The sequence below is a fragment of the Pseudochaenichthys georgianus genome, chromosome 11 (assembly GCF_902827115.2).
Source record: "Pseudochaenichthys georgianus chromosome 11, fPseGeo1.2, whole genome shotgun sequence".
NCBI classification, from domain to species: Eukaryota; Metazoa; Chordata; class Actinopteri; order Perciformes; family Channichthyidae; genus Pseudochaenichthys; species Pseudochaenichthys georgianus.
In genome coordinates, this window is record NC_047513.1 from 3326707 (window position 1) to 3341535 (window position 14829).

The window sequence follows — 14829 nt, forward strand, 5'->3', positions numbered from 1 at the left end:
ATATTTTTTTATGAATTACATTGTTTATAAATTAATCTGAGGGCCACATGCGGCCCCCAGGGCGCCATTTGCCCATCCCTGATCTAGGTAATACACTGAAGTGCCTCATGCGAAATCCCCCCTCCCCCCCACCCTTCAAACGATCTGAAATCTCTTTTCAAAGAGCCTGGCCCAAACCATTTAAAAACAGCTGCATCAGCAAACTATATCAAAGTGTGTGAGGCCAGGAGTTCCCATACACTGCTGGCCTTATAGATGACTGGTAGATCCTTGGCAGGCACTCCTTGCTTTGACTTTGACATCTCACTTACTGACAACTTAGTTGTGCTAACACATCTTCTAAATGACCATATAGCATAACCTACAAGGCACACATACTAAACATTTTTCAAATCACAATGAATGGAATTGAATGTCCAAACAGCACCCTGAAGGGTATCAATAAAACACATCAGGAATGCCTTGCTCAGCACACACATATAGTACCTGCAAGAAATACAAGCTAAGTTCAGGAAAGTTGTCTAATAAACATAAATCAGAGATGGTCAACTCCTACTGCTAAACTGTTTACAGCACAGGCTGATAAATCAGTGTAAACAGTGACGCAGCAGTAATTAAAAAATGAACTGATTTAACACTTCTCTGCATAGTGGAGCAGGCACCACTCTTATTCTCTGTGGAAGTCAAGGTACTCTCAAGGGAAGTGTAATATCACCCCACATATTACTATTCAATATAAAAACAAAAAAATGTCAGGGCCCAGTTACAATAACCACAGACATTACATGTAATCTGGTCCCAAAATCTATATATCCCCATTAAAGCTCTACAGTGAACATTTGCCTCCTTCAGTTACACATATCTAGTTGGCCTTTAGTTCTTCTTTTTGTAAATAATTGTAGCTTTTACTTCTCCCCTTTATCTCCTCTTCCTAGGAACAGGCAAACAGCCTTGGTAGAGCTGTTTCCCCCGGCATGATAAGCCAGTCCTTCTCGTTCACAGCTGTGTCCAGATGTGGCCCTGATAGTTCACGCTGCTTGTCATATACAATCTCCTCTTCAGATAATAACAGGACAAACTGACACACGGGGTCAGAGAGCAGGAGGGACATCTGGGAGTCCATCTTATCAGGTGGACGGGACAGAACTTGCGATATTGTTTTGTAGAATGTCATTTATTTTCTTAAGATGAGTTAATATGGAGTAAAAGGCAAGAGAAGTTCAGAGTTGCTTGGCAGAGGCTGTGTCTCTCCGGTGTTGTCCTTGTGTGCCAGTTATTTGCCCCAAGAATATGATCACAGTAAGGAAAACATGTGCCTGGTTTGCAGATGCGGCGTCTGATCACGCGGGGGGAGTGGCAGTCAGACGGTCAGGAGACCATTAAGACCGGCTCGTCCACCAACAACAATGACGAGGAGAAGTCCAGACAGCTGGAGAGAGAGAACAAGGAGCTCCAGAAGATCATCCAGGAGGTCAGGCAGCCACCTAGTGTCCATCTTCATCATATTCACAACGTAAAAGTATAAGTAACAAAATGTAGATATTGCTTTATTGAGTTTGCAAATGTAGGTTTTGAAAGTACAACAACACAAAGGCAACACAAATTGTCCTCAAATCATTTGATACTGTACTTATTGACATATGAGGACAGGATTGAGGCATCTCTATTACTTTTCTGGTTTCTTCAAACAAGCCAAAGTATGAGGCTAAAAAGTCAGGAGTAGCACACATAAACATTTCATTACCTTACTATTAACATGTACTCAACGTGTACATATTCTCAACACCATATCTAAACTAAAGCAGAACTATCGTTAGGGTTGGATCCTGCTAGATGGATGTGAGCAAATGTTTTTGGTAATGAAAGCCGTCGATGCCATGTTCAGTGAACCGGTCTACAACAAGCCTGGGACTTTGACCATCCCTGTTTTCTTATCTTTCCAAATAACTCCTGTCAACGATCTAATGTATTACAAAACGAGCATAGCATGAAATAGAAAACTTCTCCCAAGAGATGACTTCGTAGTCACTGTGCCCCTCTGTCCCCTCAGAAAGAAGAGCGTGTCTCTGAGCTGAGGAACCAGCTGACGGAGCGACAGGCCCTGCGCTCCAGGAGAAGAGCTTCCTCTGTCACCTATCAGAACCACAGCTCTCCGGCCCTCGCCATTCACCAGAGCGACCCAAGGTCCTTGGCCCCTCCTCCAGGGTACCCCGTCCCCATCTCTGACCTCCATCCCATCCCTTCGTCCTTCGGAAACTCGTCCAGCCTCTACCAGCCAGACAGCAAAATCAGCCGAAATAACTGCCACGCCAGCCAGCTGCAGCTGCTGTACAAGTGAGGTGGGGGGGGGGGGGACATTGGAGGGATGAGGACAGGAAGGACATTCATAGTTACATGGAGATAGATAAAGTGGTGCACGAAGAACAGATACAAAAAAATCTGTATATCTGCTGGAGGGGCTGAATCCATTCCACCAATCAGCCGAGGCCGGAGGATCACCAGTTTTCGTGATCAATATTAAAAAAGTATATATATCATAAAAAAAAATGTACATACCGTCTTTTGAATCTTATCTGCCAGTGATGTTTAATGTGCCATCTAGAGTTTGAGAAAAACTTGAAATGAAACTTTGTGAAGCCCTGAACCCCTTGGCTATACTGACTGTCAAACTTTCCATTGGTACACTGCACATGAAGAAGTTTACAATGATGGCAGATTTAACGATCTGAATTTCGGTCATTATTTAAACAAAGTTATTACATTAATGAATACGAAAGCATCTTGGCATTTTTGGAAGCTGTTGATTATGTTGGCTGAAATCCCAACTGTAAAATGGATTTACTTTATTTTGATGCTAATCAGATCCATTAATTTGTTGGAATTGAAAGTGAGTCTTAACATGAGAACCCTTTGGTATTGACATGATGGATGCATGCAAGATATTGAATTTAGTCTGAGACTGACAGAATTGTTCTGGATCTCCAAGTTAGCTAGTTAGCCAGGTCTGTAAGAGTGTGATAATGAAAAGTTAACATCATTATTTTAGATTATTTTAATATATTGTTCACATTTTTTAAAAATTATGTTTTACTTTTACAAATAAAAAGGCTTTGAGGATGAAAACAACCACTGACTTTGACAAAGTAAGATTGAGAATAAAGCTGAAGTGTAAACCTCCTCAAATCCAGTGAAGAGCACATGGTAGCTGCTACGATTAGCATAAACTCTCATAGTTGCATCTAGGCCTAGCTCTTACAAACAGGAAGTCCTTGGACAGAACAGGACTTTTAATGTACGTTTTTAAGCCTCAAAACAATGATGTTAACGAATAACTCTTGGCCTTGGACGTTATGCTAGGTTACATCTGAATGCAGTAAGCTAGTTAGCCAAACCTTGCACTTTGCAAACATGCTAGCTCTTATATGTTACTTACAGTGTCGTTAGTATTGCCATATGTACAGTTTGTTTCTTGTTACTGTTTTGTATAGGGTGTTTTTGTTACTTTTATGTACAGTTCATTCCTCCCATGTTTTTCTTTGTTTTTATTATGAATCAGATTTACTCTCTGTGAACGATAAAGCTTGTTGTTACGATTCATGCTGCATAAACATGTGTTTATTGGGCTGTATTAAAGGGATTGAAGAGTGAAGGGTTTTAATTGGTGTTTTATGAGGTACTTATCCAAAGTCAGTGTATACAGTAGATGGCCGCACCCCAGAAGCAGACAGGGGTACTGGGACAGCAGCAAAGCAAAGTACCTTACTGCTGTGGGCGGGGGCATACAGCCTCATTTTAAAATGGCCTACCTTAAAACAATATTACTATGACCTTGCCAGGAGAAAAACCTTTTTCAAACTCAATGGGCAAAAAAGCTTAATTTGCTTAACTGTTTGCTGTCTGCCAGGTATAGGGTTGAAACTATTCTGAATATAAAGTTTGCCTAAACTAATATGGATATATTTTGTGTGGGCCCTATTTAGTTAGTTCACTAATGCCCCCTACCACAGCAGTAGCTTGGTTAGCTGCTGTGCCCACATCTGGTTTATCCAAACTACCCTCTGCTCCAGGTGACACAGTGTCGATGGATAAGTACCTCATACAGCAACACTTCACTTCCAAACTATTCCTTTAACATAGATATTTAAGAACCAAGTGTTTAGGAGGGTTGTGTCTTTAAACCCCCATTCCAAAAACAAACGAGCTGAGCAATTGAATACACAGCGTGTGTGTAGTTGTAGCCTCAGACTTTTAACACTTTTAGCATGTTGAAGATCCCTTTAAACATTGCTCTTATTTAAAAAGGGTTAGCTAGAAAATTGGCATCAGTGTTTCAGTGGTTGTTCGCTGAATATGGCTGACACAATCGGCAAGCGTCGGTTTTCTTTCAGTTGTCAAGATCGATGGCCCTGACTAGAAATGAGAGCAATTGGGGCAAAGCAGTGTTCATGGCTGTACCTTATTGCCTCCATACTGTATGTGTTGGATAGTGCTATGTACTGTATTGAGAGGCAGACTCCGTGATGAAACGTTCTGATGTCTCGTAACAGTGGTTGTATCCAAAACATGGTATAGTTTTGGTCCTTTTAGCTCTTTTTGTTGTATGTTTGATGTAGGTTTTTTAGATTGTTAATAGTCTCTGTTCAAAGAGACTTGTGATTCATTGTACATACCTGTGTGTTTTCATGCTTAACGCCTCACTGTGGATGAACTGCATCCCGTTGATTCAGAGCTCAGAAGAAAGGTATGCTGTCATCTGTCAGGTATTTATTTATTGCAAAAAGAGTGACTGCCACTCTCGAAAGTTGAAGGAGCATTACATGAGGCTGAAACATTCGTTTCTCTCCAAGACTTAATTGTTTTCTTTTTTAAATGAACGCAAGTTTTGATATTTGAATAGTCTGCTATATTCATCCAACAGATATGGGTTGAACAGAAGGTTCAAGATCAGATCTTTTAGGGACTGAGGCACAGTTTTAACCAATAGTTTGAAAACGAGAGCGTACGTTTTAAATATCATCAGCATAAAGGAGTACGTTTACATTTAAAAGGACAACATTTGATCCTTCAACTTCGTTATCGGTGATTCTATCCCACTTGAACGTAAAATTGCCAAATTCAGCATTTCTGTTTGTGTTCACTCTTCTGCTTTTTTGGTCTCACTTCCAAAAAGAGATTTTTGTGGGGATTTTGTGGACAAAGAGAAAGACTCCCTGACAACGTTTCCATGACAGGTTTTCATTCCAGAAAGTAAAAGTACAGCACGTGCTGACTGCCTCATAATAACTTAACGCAACAACACACAAAACAATGATGAACATAAATAAACATAAGGACAAAATATGTTTATTTATGCCTTCCAAAACTGTAACAAGCACTATTTTAACAAAGGTCGATAAAGAGATCATCGGGGCGTTTTCTGATAAGCCGCCTCTGGGTAAGGTTTGCTTAGATTCAGGATCCGGCTAGGGATTGGTCAAAATGATGGTCATCATCTCAATAAACTGTCAGTAGTCAAAGCTGCACCACCTTACTATCTCTTAGTGACATTTTCAACATCATCTTCGGTGAATAGACTTAGCTATGGTTGTCATAAAAAAGACAACTTGGCCAAACTTCTGTTTCAAAGTTCAGGAATGAACTATCATGCTCAATGTTGAGAGACAGTATTGGTAGCATATGACTCATTGCGGGTTCGGTGTTGTGTTATCCCTGCCTCTCTTTGTAACACATCGTTATTGGCTTTTCTGTTCATTACCTTTTTCACCGTCTTAACCTCTCATGTCAAATATGTCGTGCGATTTCTGCCTGAGGTGTAGAGTTTGTCTTGCCTTCCATTTGGGTCTCTTGTTCTCTCGTGTGATAGCATAGCTTGCTTTATAGCGTGGGTTGTTGTAAGCACTTCTCAACTGACTAATAACTACAGTATTAGGCGCAGATGTATGAACCTGGTACATCCTTTCAACGTGTAAATATCTACTGTGTGTGTGTGTGTGTGTCTGTAACAACGTGTTTTCACTGTCTGTAAAGCAGTGAAGATGTAAGTGATGTTGGTAACACATGACAATATGCACACTGACTGTAAATAATGACATTGTAAATAATAATGAAGTTTGACTTTGCAAATACAAACTGTACAGTTGATGTGGTACAGTACTCAAAATATATTTCTATATGCTGTAATATCTGATGTCAGAGATTATTTGGAATGCAAGAATACAAAATAAAACTAGTTGTTTTTCCTAAACCATAGATGAGGTTGTAGCCAGATGAGCAGGGCAGTCAGTAGTTACACATCTGTACGGACAGACATAACCCACGTTGTGATGAAGGTGGTGCACACATCAGTGTCCTAGAGGATGATACCCTGGCTCTAAAGTGGTGCAGAGATGTTGTTGGCCAACCTGGAAGTCAGCATCGAAGAGGCGCCCTCGACAGAAAGGGGGGGGGGGGGGTTTCTATTGGATTTTGGTTTATTGCAGAAAATAAGCTCTGTGGCAAACACACATTTATTCTGATAGCTTCACATTTTGTCCAGCATGATAGTCTCCACATATTAACGCAACTTTGTGCCAACACAAACGCCAGAAGTAAAAACCTAATGTTAGGCTAAACGACATCAGGGAATGTCCGCACTAACGCTGGGCTAAAAACAGATTTGTGTTGCCGTGACGATGTATTTTATGTCGCAAAACAAAACGTGAAAATCTCTTGCTTGTTTGAACCACAGATAGTTTCAGGCTTCTAATCAAAAACATTGTCTTCAAGAGGAGAGAATTTCCGGGTTTCAGGACTCGTTCCTGCGCCTCTCTGTTCATCATTCAGCCACGTGAAGTCAGGGGACGCCACGCCTGTCATGCTTCAATTAAAAAGCTCTTACGGAAAAGAAAAAAAAAGACTTTACAGATTAACAAACAGAGATGACAGTGTTAACAGATTAATATAATTACACGAAGATAATGAAAAAACACAAGATAGAATGTGAAATACAAATAAAACAGATACAAATTAAACTAAAGAGAGTATAAGTTTGAAAGTGCATTCAGCTAGAAGATGTGAATCTTGTACGTAAGTTACCTGTCGGCCTATGTGTGTTGTAAAGAGTTCCAAAAACATATGATAAAATATAAAACATACGATTGCCTAACCATGAGGCTAGACATCGTGCAGCCTCCTAAATAAATCCAACAGATATGTTGTATGTTTAAACACTGGTAATGTGTTTGCATCAGAAAGGCCAGGAGGATGCACATTCATTAGGAGAAAGGTTCTTTCTGAATGGTTGAAATTCATGTGAATAGATAACACAAGCTGAACAACTCAGAGCAGAACAAAGTAAGGATGTGCAACCCATGATAAGGTATCACACAAATGGAGGGAGTGCACAAGGAGTCACCTTCTTGTGTCTAGTGATTGATCTAATGTGTGATAATATGATCTTGTTCAAATCGGTTGACTTGACAATCCGTGTATCTGCCGTCCATTTGTTTTTTTTTATTAAACAAGTAAACGGAAGAGTGTCTGAGAGGCCTTTTTGCTTTTTGCCTTACTAACTGGTCTAATCATGGTTATTGGAGCGAGGGGCGGGGCGAAACTCACGGAAGTGATTTCAATACAAAAGCACTTGTTCGCTTGGGCCCTTTCTCATTTCATCAAATCCCCCTCCTCGACTCCTCGGTCCTCCGGTAGTGACCCGGAAATGGACATCTCATTTCTCTAAATGCACTTCGAGGACCGAGGACCGAGCGTCGAGGAGGCTCTCTGGAGGAGCTCTAACCGAGGAGACACTGATGGATCCTCCACGGCTCCTTCGTGGATGCATTTCCGGGAACAGAGATGTTTCAAAGAGTCGTGACGCACGGCCGGACTTATCTCAGCCAATCACAGCTCTGCATGCATCCCCTGCTATTATTTTAGAAACTAGGCTTGTTTGAGACACATTGCGGCTCGCCTCGAAAGTAGACGAGAGTAGCCGATCGCAGCCGGGGGAGGTGTCAAAAAGCTCGTCTTAAGTCGGACAGCTCGGACTCGGAGTCGGCTTGACTGGCTGGGTTTGCAATGGCGGAAATTCCATTTTACCCACTGTAGACAAAGGTGATCTCCATTGCTTTATATAGGTTTGTTAATTCAGTCATGATGATGAACCACACCAGTGACTGGGTTCCATCATTAGAAATGCTCCTCCCTCTTAATGTTTGCAAACTGATAGGTGGACAGGCTACAAATGATCAGTCCCTTCAGATCCGCACACATGAAGCTTCATGAGCATGAATTGAACAGACCTGCTGCTGTGTTAACTCTTTAGCTGCCACTTTAAGCTTTATGATGTGTACAACATGGATGTCATTTGATTTAATCTTGCCATTTTAAATGATGTATTCAATAAATAAGGTTAAACCATATCATTACATTACAATAGATTTTATTTTAATGATTTGGTTTAACTTAAAGAGAAACTTTATTGTTATTGCACAGATTACAGGTACTGAGACAACGAAATGCAGTTTAGCTTCTAACCAGGTGCAACAAGCAGTAAAGTGGAAAGTAATGTACACAATCTACAGAATAACATATAGAATGAATTGAATGATGAATAAACAGTGATGGGTATGAATACATTAGATATCAGCCTGTGAGCAGTATGAACAGTGTGTATGAATATGCTAAGATATATAAAGTATGAAAACGGTAAGCAGTGAGTATAGTATAAAATATATAGATATTAATTTCATGATGATAAACATTGTGGAACAATGATGAAAAATGGGAATGGATGTGGCGACGTAAAACTGACACAAAACAACAACAAACTTTTGCCAGCCAATTGGAGAGTTTCATCAGCAGCACGTGGTAAAAACCACCAATGAGCGCTCAGCTCGAGATACCAGCGAGCCGTTTCCCATCAAGCATTTCGCTTCCGCAGCTCGTGGAGAGTAGGCTTGTTTGAGACAAGCAAGACCTGCGCAGACCTGCGCAGTTGCGATCAACGTCTTGCTAGTGTGTTGCATGATGGTTAGTCATTTTGTCCGACTTGCTCTGGAGGCCCGCCCACATGAGACTTTGAAATCTCGCGGGACAAAGACGCCCGCAGCCTTGAGAGCGAGGCGAGTTGGCGCAGTTGCTCTCCACGAGCTGCAGAAGCGAAATGCTTGATGGGAAACGGCTCGCTGGTATCTCGAGCTGAGCGCTCATTGGTGGTTTTTACCACGTGCTGCTGATGAAACTCTCCAATTGGCTGGCAAAAGTTTGTTGTTGTTTTGTTGACTGGATATATCCAGTCTCTGATAGTGTTACGTTATTATGAGAATAGTATGTTAAGAGGATATGGTGGATATTATCAGCAATACTTCCAGTCAGTACTCTGGCAGCAGCGTTTTTACTGTGTTTGGAGAAAGTACACAATCAATGGCCCAGAATTGTACTTTATAAACTATGAATCTTGGTGCTTGAAGAAATACAGACTGGTTAAGCCGGCCAGGTTATATATATATATTATATATGCTTTTTTTGGAGCTCTTTTTTTCAATATTTATTAAAATGTCACTAGTTATTTAAACAAACCACTATCTGAGGATAATACAAGCAACCATAACACGCCCTTTATCTAGAGAGCCATGAATAACTTTTTCTTTCCACAAATCTTTTCATCTGCTGTATTAATAAAGTTGCCACGTGTTTTCAAATTCAAGTTAAGGCACTATCTGTGCAGAAAACTACAAATATTCTTCATTTGCAGTATTTTATTTTAAAGGTGTTCAGAAAGACTGCATCAATGATATGCTATATATCTATAATATGAATATTGTTATTAACTTCAACCAAAGTCAATTTAAATAGCGGGCAAACATTGGTTAATTGCCATGCATCTGGTGTTTGATATAGTTTACTTTCAATTTCAACTCTTTTAGGCAGCAAAACGTAGCCTATACTGACTAAAACTGTTTTACAATTTACTATCATTTAGAATTTATTTTTTGGGAAATCTTTTAAAAAGTAAACATGCACACAACATTATTAATTTATACATTTTTAAATTATGAATCCATTTATGTTATTGTATTTCCTTGAGGCTGGGGAAGATATCCAGCAGTTCAACATGCAAATGTTCTAACACAAGTAAGTATATCATTATAACATGGAAAAGGAAATAAAATACTTTTCATAGGAGGATGTGGATTTATTTTCTCTCACCTTGTAATTACATGACATGTCACTTGTTAGACGCTTTTATCCAAAGCGACTTACATACTCATACTGTGGGCAATCCCAACAGGAGCACTTTGGGGTGAAGCGTCTCAGGGACACAACGACATGCTGACTGCAGTTGGGTTTGAACCTGCTATCCTCTGAGTCTAAGATCAGCGCACTAACTCACTGAGCCACAGCCTCCCTGATTACACAATCAAACAATCTATAGTTTAGCTCTGGCCTTCAATCACAAAAAACATTTTGTTGAATTGGACACATTTTTCGAAGCCCTATTGACTGACATGCAATGACTGGGACTGATGGAAGAATCTGAGAGGAATGAACTGGAGCAGAGAAATAATCTTATATTAAAAGACCAGCCTGTCCTCCTACAAAAAACGACCATATAGGTCGATTGTTCAGCAGCTAAATACGACCCAGAGACACGTTTTAAAGTGTAGCCCCTCTAGTGGTCGTGTAAGAAACAACATGCTCCTGTCGATTGCAAACGCTCCGGAGGGTCGTTTATTCACAAATAACCCTCTCTGGAAAATCCTAAATTGTGGAATAGTTTGGCCATTAAAATGCTTTTTTATTAGATTTCTAGCGAGAATTGTATATTGTACTTTTATAATCAACGTCCAGTGGATGTGTAGGATCTACAGTTTGATAGATATACGAAGATGATTTGAGGTCTCGCCAGGAGAACGTGTACTGTATATGGGGCAACTTCCATGTAAAGTTAGCGTGGGTGAAAACAGTATTTCCGGTCTCGAAGTTTTCATAATAAAACCGGAAGTATTCCCCACACTGTCAAATGATTACGCAGTGATATCTCCATTACTCATCCACTAAAAAACATCAGTTTATCCTTGTTAATTACACAATATTGATTGGTTTAAATTGTGTACAATGCTTTTGTGTTTTTAACCTTCGATTCGGAGAAACAAATTGTTTTTTCGGAGTTTAGACACGACAGAGTTTCCGAAGACACCACACTACCCAGAATCCCCAGCTATCGTTTGGGACTACAACATCCGCCTTGCTTTACAAACCCCGTGATTAGCCCTCAAGCTCTGTGATTGGATATTGGAGTGGCAGTGTGACAAGGTTACGCTGAGCGTCAAAGCTCTTTGAAATGGAATGGAACCACGCCAGACTATCCAAAACTGGACTTGGACGGGTCCAGCGCCATATAGATAGAAGAGTTACGACACCGGAAGTCCAAAAACGGTATCGTCACGTGGTTCATGGAGACGAGGATCGTTCCCCGGAAGTTCATGGCGGGCAATGTGAATGCATTGATAACAGGAGATAGAACTACGATTTTTGGTAATTATTAGTGAATAAAGGTTTTGATTTTCAATATTTATACAACAAATCGATATGTGTATGTATTTACATCAATATGTTTTCAAAAATAAAATCGAATTTGCTAATATTAAGTGATAATATTAGGATTAGTGTGAACAACTAGTTTACATGTTACTAACAGTGCCTTGGTTAAAGAGCCTGTTGCTGTTTATTTATAGCTTTGAATTCTTTCAAACCAATATTATCTTCTTAAACTTGTATGGTAGTCAGGAGCATCACTTTCTAATGTTTATTGATACATTTAGAGGGAGGGGATCTAAAGTAATGCTTTAAAATTCAGATTGGATTCATTTCTACCATTTTCTTAAATTCATGGTAGTTTCAGTAATCCCCTGGTAATTGAGGACACAAGTTATCTAAATGACTAATGTCGTCTTTATGGCTTTCAGAAAGGACAGGAGACCGACAGGTGACTACCGCAGGACTAGCAGCTGATGATGATGATGATGATGATGATGATGATGATGATGATGATGATGATGATGTTAAATGTGTTGCTTTAGGAACATCCATTGCAAATACATGGAATTCAATAAACATAGAAGAGCATATCATGCAGTTTGTCGGTGCCTTTTCCTCCGTGTTGTCCTGGTTTGCTGTGCTGCCTCCTCGTCGCCACCATGGTTTGCTGTGCTGCCTCCTAGTCGCCACCATGGTTTGATGTGCTGCTTCCTAGTCGCCACCATGGTTTGCTGGGCTGCCTGGGGATGCTCCAATCGCTCAGAGAAAGGAGTACGAATGTACGGCTTCCCCACTGACACAGAGCGGAGGAAAAAATGGCTGGCTCAAGACAGCAGGAGCAATTTCACGACCAACAGCAACAAAATATGTGATGTAATTATATACAAACACTGCATTTGCACTTTTTCACAAAACGAAAACCACACCATTGGGAGAGCTTAATGTTTTGTTTAATACAAAAAACCAGGGAAAGGCTTGAAAAACACTGAGAGTTGAGACTCAGGGTGCAGGGTGAGGGTCTCAGTGCAGGTATTCAGGCTCCATTGAATCCCCCTCTGGTTCTTGTGCTGAGAGAGGGAGCAACAGACAGGAGAAAGGGTTATACACACCTATATAGCACACCTATTGCCTTGGGGAGATAAGGTGTTTACTTATATAAAATAGTAGTATTAAACTTACCTTGTGTTTTCACTCTCACTTAAGTCCCTCTCCCTTTGCCATCAATCCAGAATCAGCTGGGCTGCAACATTATACAGACAGGTAATAATCAACAGAATCACAAGGACACAATATGGCTCTGCTAAAAACACTCACTCTTACACGCACCAAAGTTATATTTATCTAATATTTAACTCTTTAATTTAAGTTTAGAAGCCCCTCTTCTCTAATTCAACATATTGGACGAAATGACATTAAGAGAACGGAATGTACAATTAAAAGGCTGTTCAACGTGTGTTGCTAACTTGCTTCGGTATGCTAGCTTAATCTGTTATCTGTAAACGTTCCCTAAATCTACTAATTTAGGGATAATCCACTGACATCCTTTAATACACATGTTCATTTGAATCAGATGTACTGATAATATCCGCAATATACATCTTTAAACTTCTTCTTACCTTTAAAAGTCCATCACGAACGGTGTATTATGCTGCAACTCCACAGCGCTGCCAGCCTTGGCGCTAACTTCCGGGGAACGATTGAGAGGCTCCACGATCCGCCATTGCTGTAAAAAAGTGGTCCATTGGAGTGAACGGAGATGTCGTAACTCTTCTATTAAATGGCTCTGGACGGGTCCAGCCCGGCCCTCCCCCCCAGAATTACACTTGCTGCCTATTGTGTGTTTCGCAACATGTTCTATGGCACGTCTCTACTGGGAAATGTAGTTTTAAAAGACGTTTTCGTATTTCCCACAATTAGAAGTTGCCAGTATTAAACATACATCCCTGGAGGTTTAGGGGACACGAAACACATTGGTGTTATCAAATTTAAAACATATAATTAATACATGGGTGAAAATTGCTTGTGTCCATAATGGGCAGCATTAATACCACATGACAGCTGGTCTTATGTCTGTGACCCCTCCTGTTGTTCATTGATAAGCCTGAAACATGCACTTGTCAAGGTTCAGATGCACATTTAGCAAATATGGCAGTAGCCATCGATCATCTTAAGATAAGATACTTTATTGATCCCAAGTTGGGAAATGTTTTTGTTACAGCAGCATGTACTACTTTGTTCTACTCCACTACAATTCAGAGGTTAACCTGGTATTTTTACTCTACTACATTTATTTGTGTTACTTTGCAGATTCTGATTAATGATGTGAAATATAAACAACGGTAAACAGTAAAGGAAAATACAGTTTCAGTCTCTCGATGTGAAGCTTATGCATTGTACCATGAACCTGTATAGACCTGTAACAGTCACTTGCATGAGGAGTTGGAAAGGTAGTTCAGAAAATCAGTAATATCTTTAAAAACTACAAAAAAGTCCCTTTCTATCATGTGCACCGTTATGGTGTAAATATAGACTATCTACTAATTGGATCAAATATAAAAGTCAGCCGAATTAGTGTTGATACTGCAAGGAGACGTATTGTGTGAAAAGAAATGGAAGATGTTGTTTAATTGTTGATATATTTATGGTCCACGTCACGTATTCAGTTTTGGCGGCATCTCTTCCAGTTTGTCAAAAGGTCTTCTGATCAGGGCTCTATAAATACATATCTAGGGCAGATATGTAATATTTAATGCAGCCGAACCGTGTATTACAATGCCATTATGTGATGACTTTCAAAGAGAAAAGCAAGAACACTCGGAATAAAGTATTATTATTATTATTTTTAATGTTTTCCGATTAAAACAATCGACCCATTTGGTCGTATGAGTTGGAGGACTTGTTGTAAAAGACAGCAGCTTCATAAGAGGCCAACAAGAGTGACAGAGTGTGTCAGTGTGCAGAAGGACAGAGCAGCTATCCAGGCCAGCCTCTAAAGACTGTATAAATGCTGCTGCCGGAGTACTGACTGGAAGTATTGCTGATATCATGTCCACCATCCTCTTAAAGTACTCTGTCCAACGATATCAGTCTCATAAGAAAGGTGTTTTAACGCTTATTCAAAATAGCAGAGAAACATGCATTCTTACTCAGGAGGGGACATTGACAGATGATTACTCAAAAAGTACACAGTAAAAGTACTTCAATGTATTGTTAGGCTAACTAATAAAAAGTCAAACAGTATCAATTTCATTAAGAACTAATGGTAACATTTAACTTGTATCACTCATCAAAGATAGCAGAAAACATGCA

At 40.0% G+C, this 14829-nt stretch overlaps 1 protein-coding gene and 1 long non-coding RNA gene across 2 annotated transcripts in view; one reads left to right on the forward strand and one right to left on the reverse strand.

Annotated features, from left to right (window-relative positions):
- Positions 1 to 3597, forward strand: part of gabbr1b (gamma-aminobutyric acid (GABA) B receptor, 1b) — a 155276-nt gene extending 151679 nt beyond the window's left edge. The window contains exons 22-23 of the mRNA XM_034094381.1: positions 1328 to 1471; positions 2051 to 3597. Of these exons, the coding sequence (XP_033950272.1) occupies positions 1328 to 1471; positions 2051 to 2338 (432 nt within the window). The 3' untranslated portion in view covers positions 2339 to 3597. The remainder of the gene's footprint in view (positions 1 to 1327; positions 1472 to 2050) is intronic.
- An 8892-nt stretch (positions 3598 to 12489) lies between these two features.
- On the reverse strand, positions 12490 to 13240 carry LOC139434821 (uncharacterized). The gene is made up of 3 exons (XR_011644119.1): positions 13137 to 13240; positions 12700 to 12760; positions 12490 to 12587 (listed from the first exon to the last, which is right to left on the reverse strand). It is a non-coding gene; the product is annotated as an uncharacterized lncRNA (long non-coding RNA).
- Positions 13241 to 14829: the final 1589 nt, after the last annotated feature.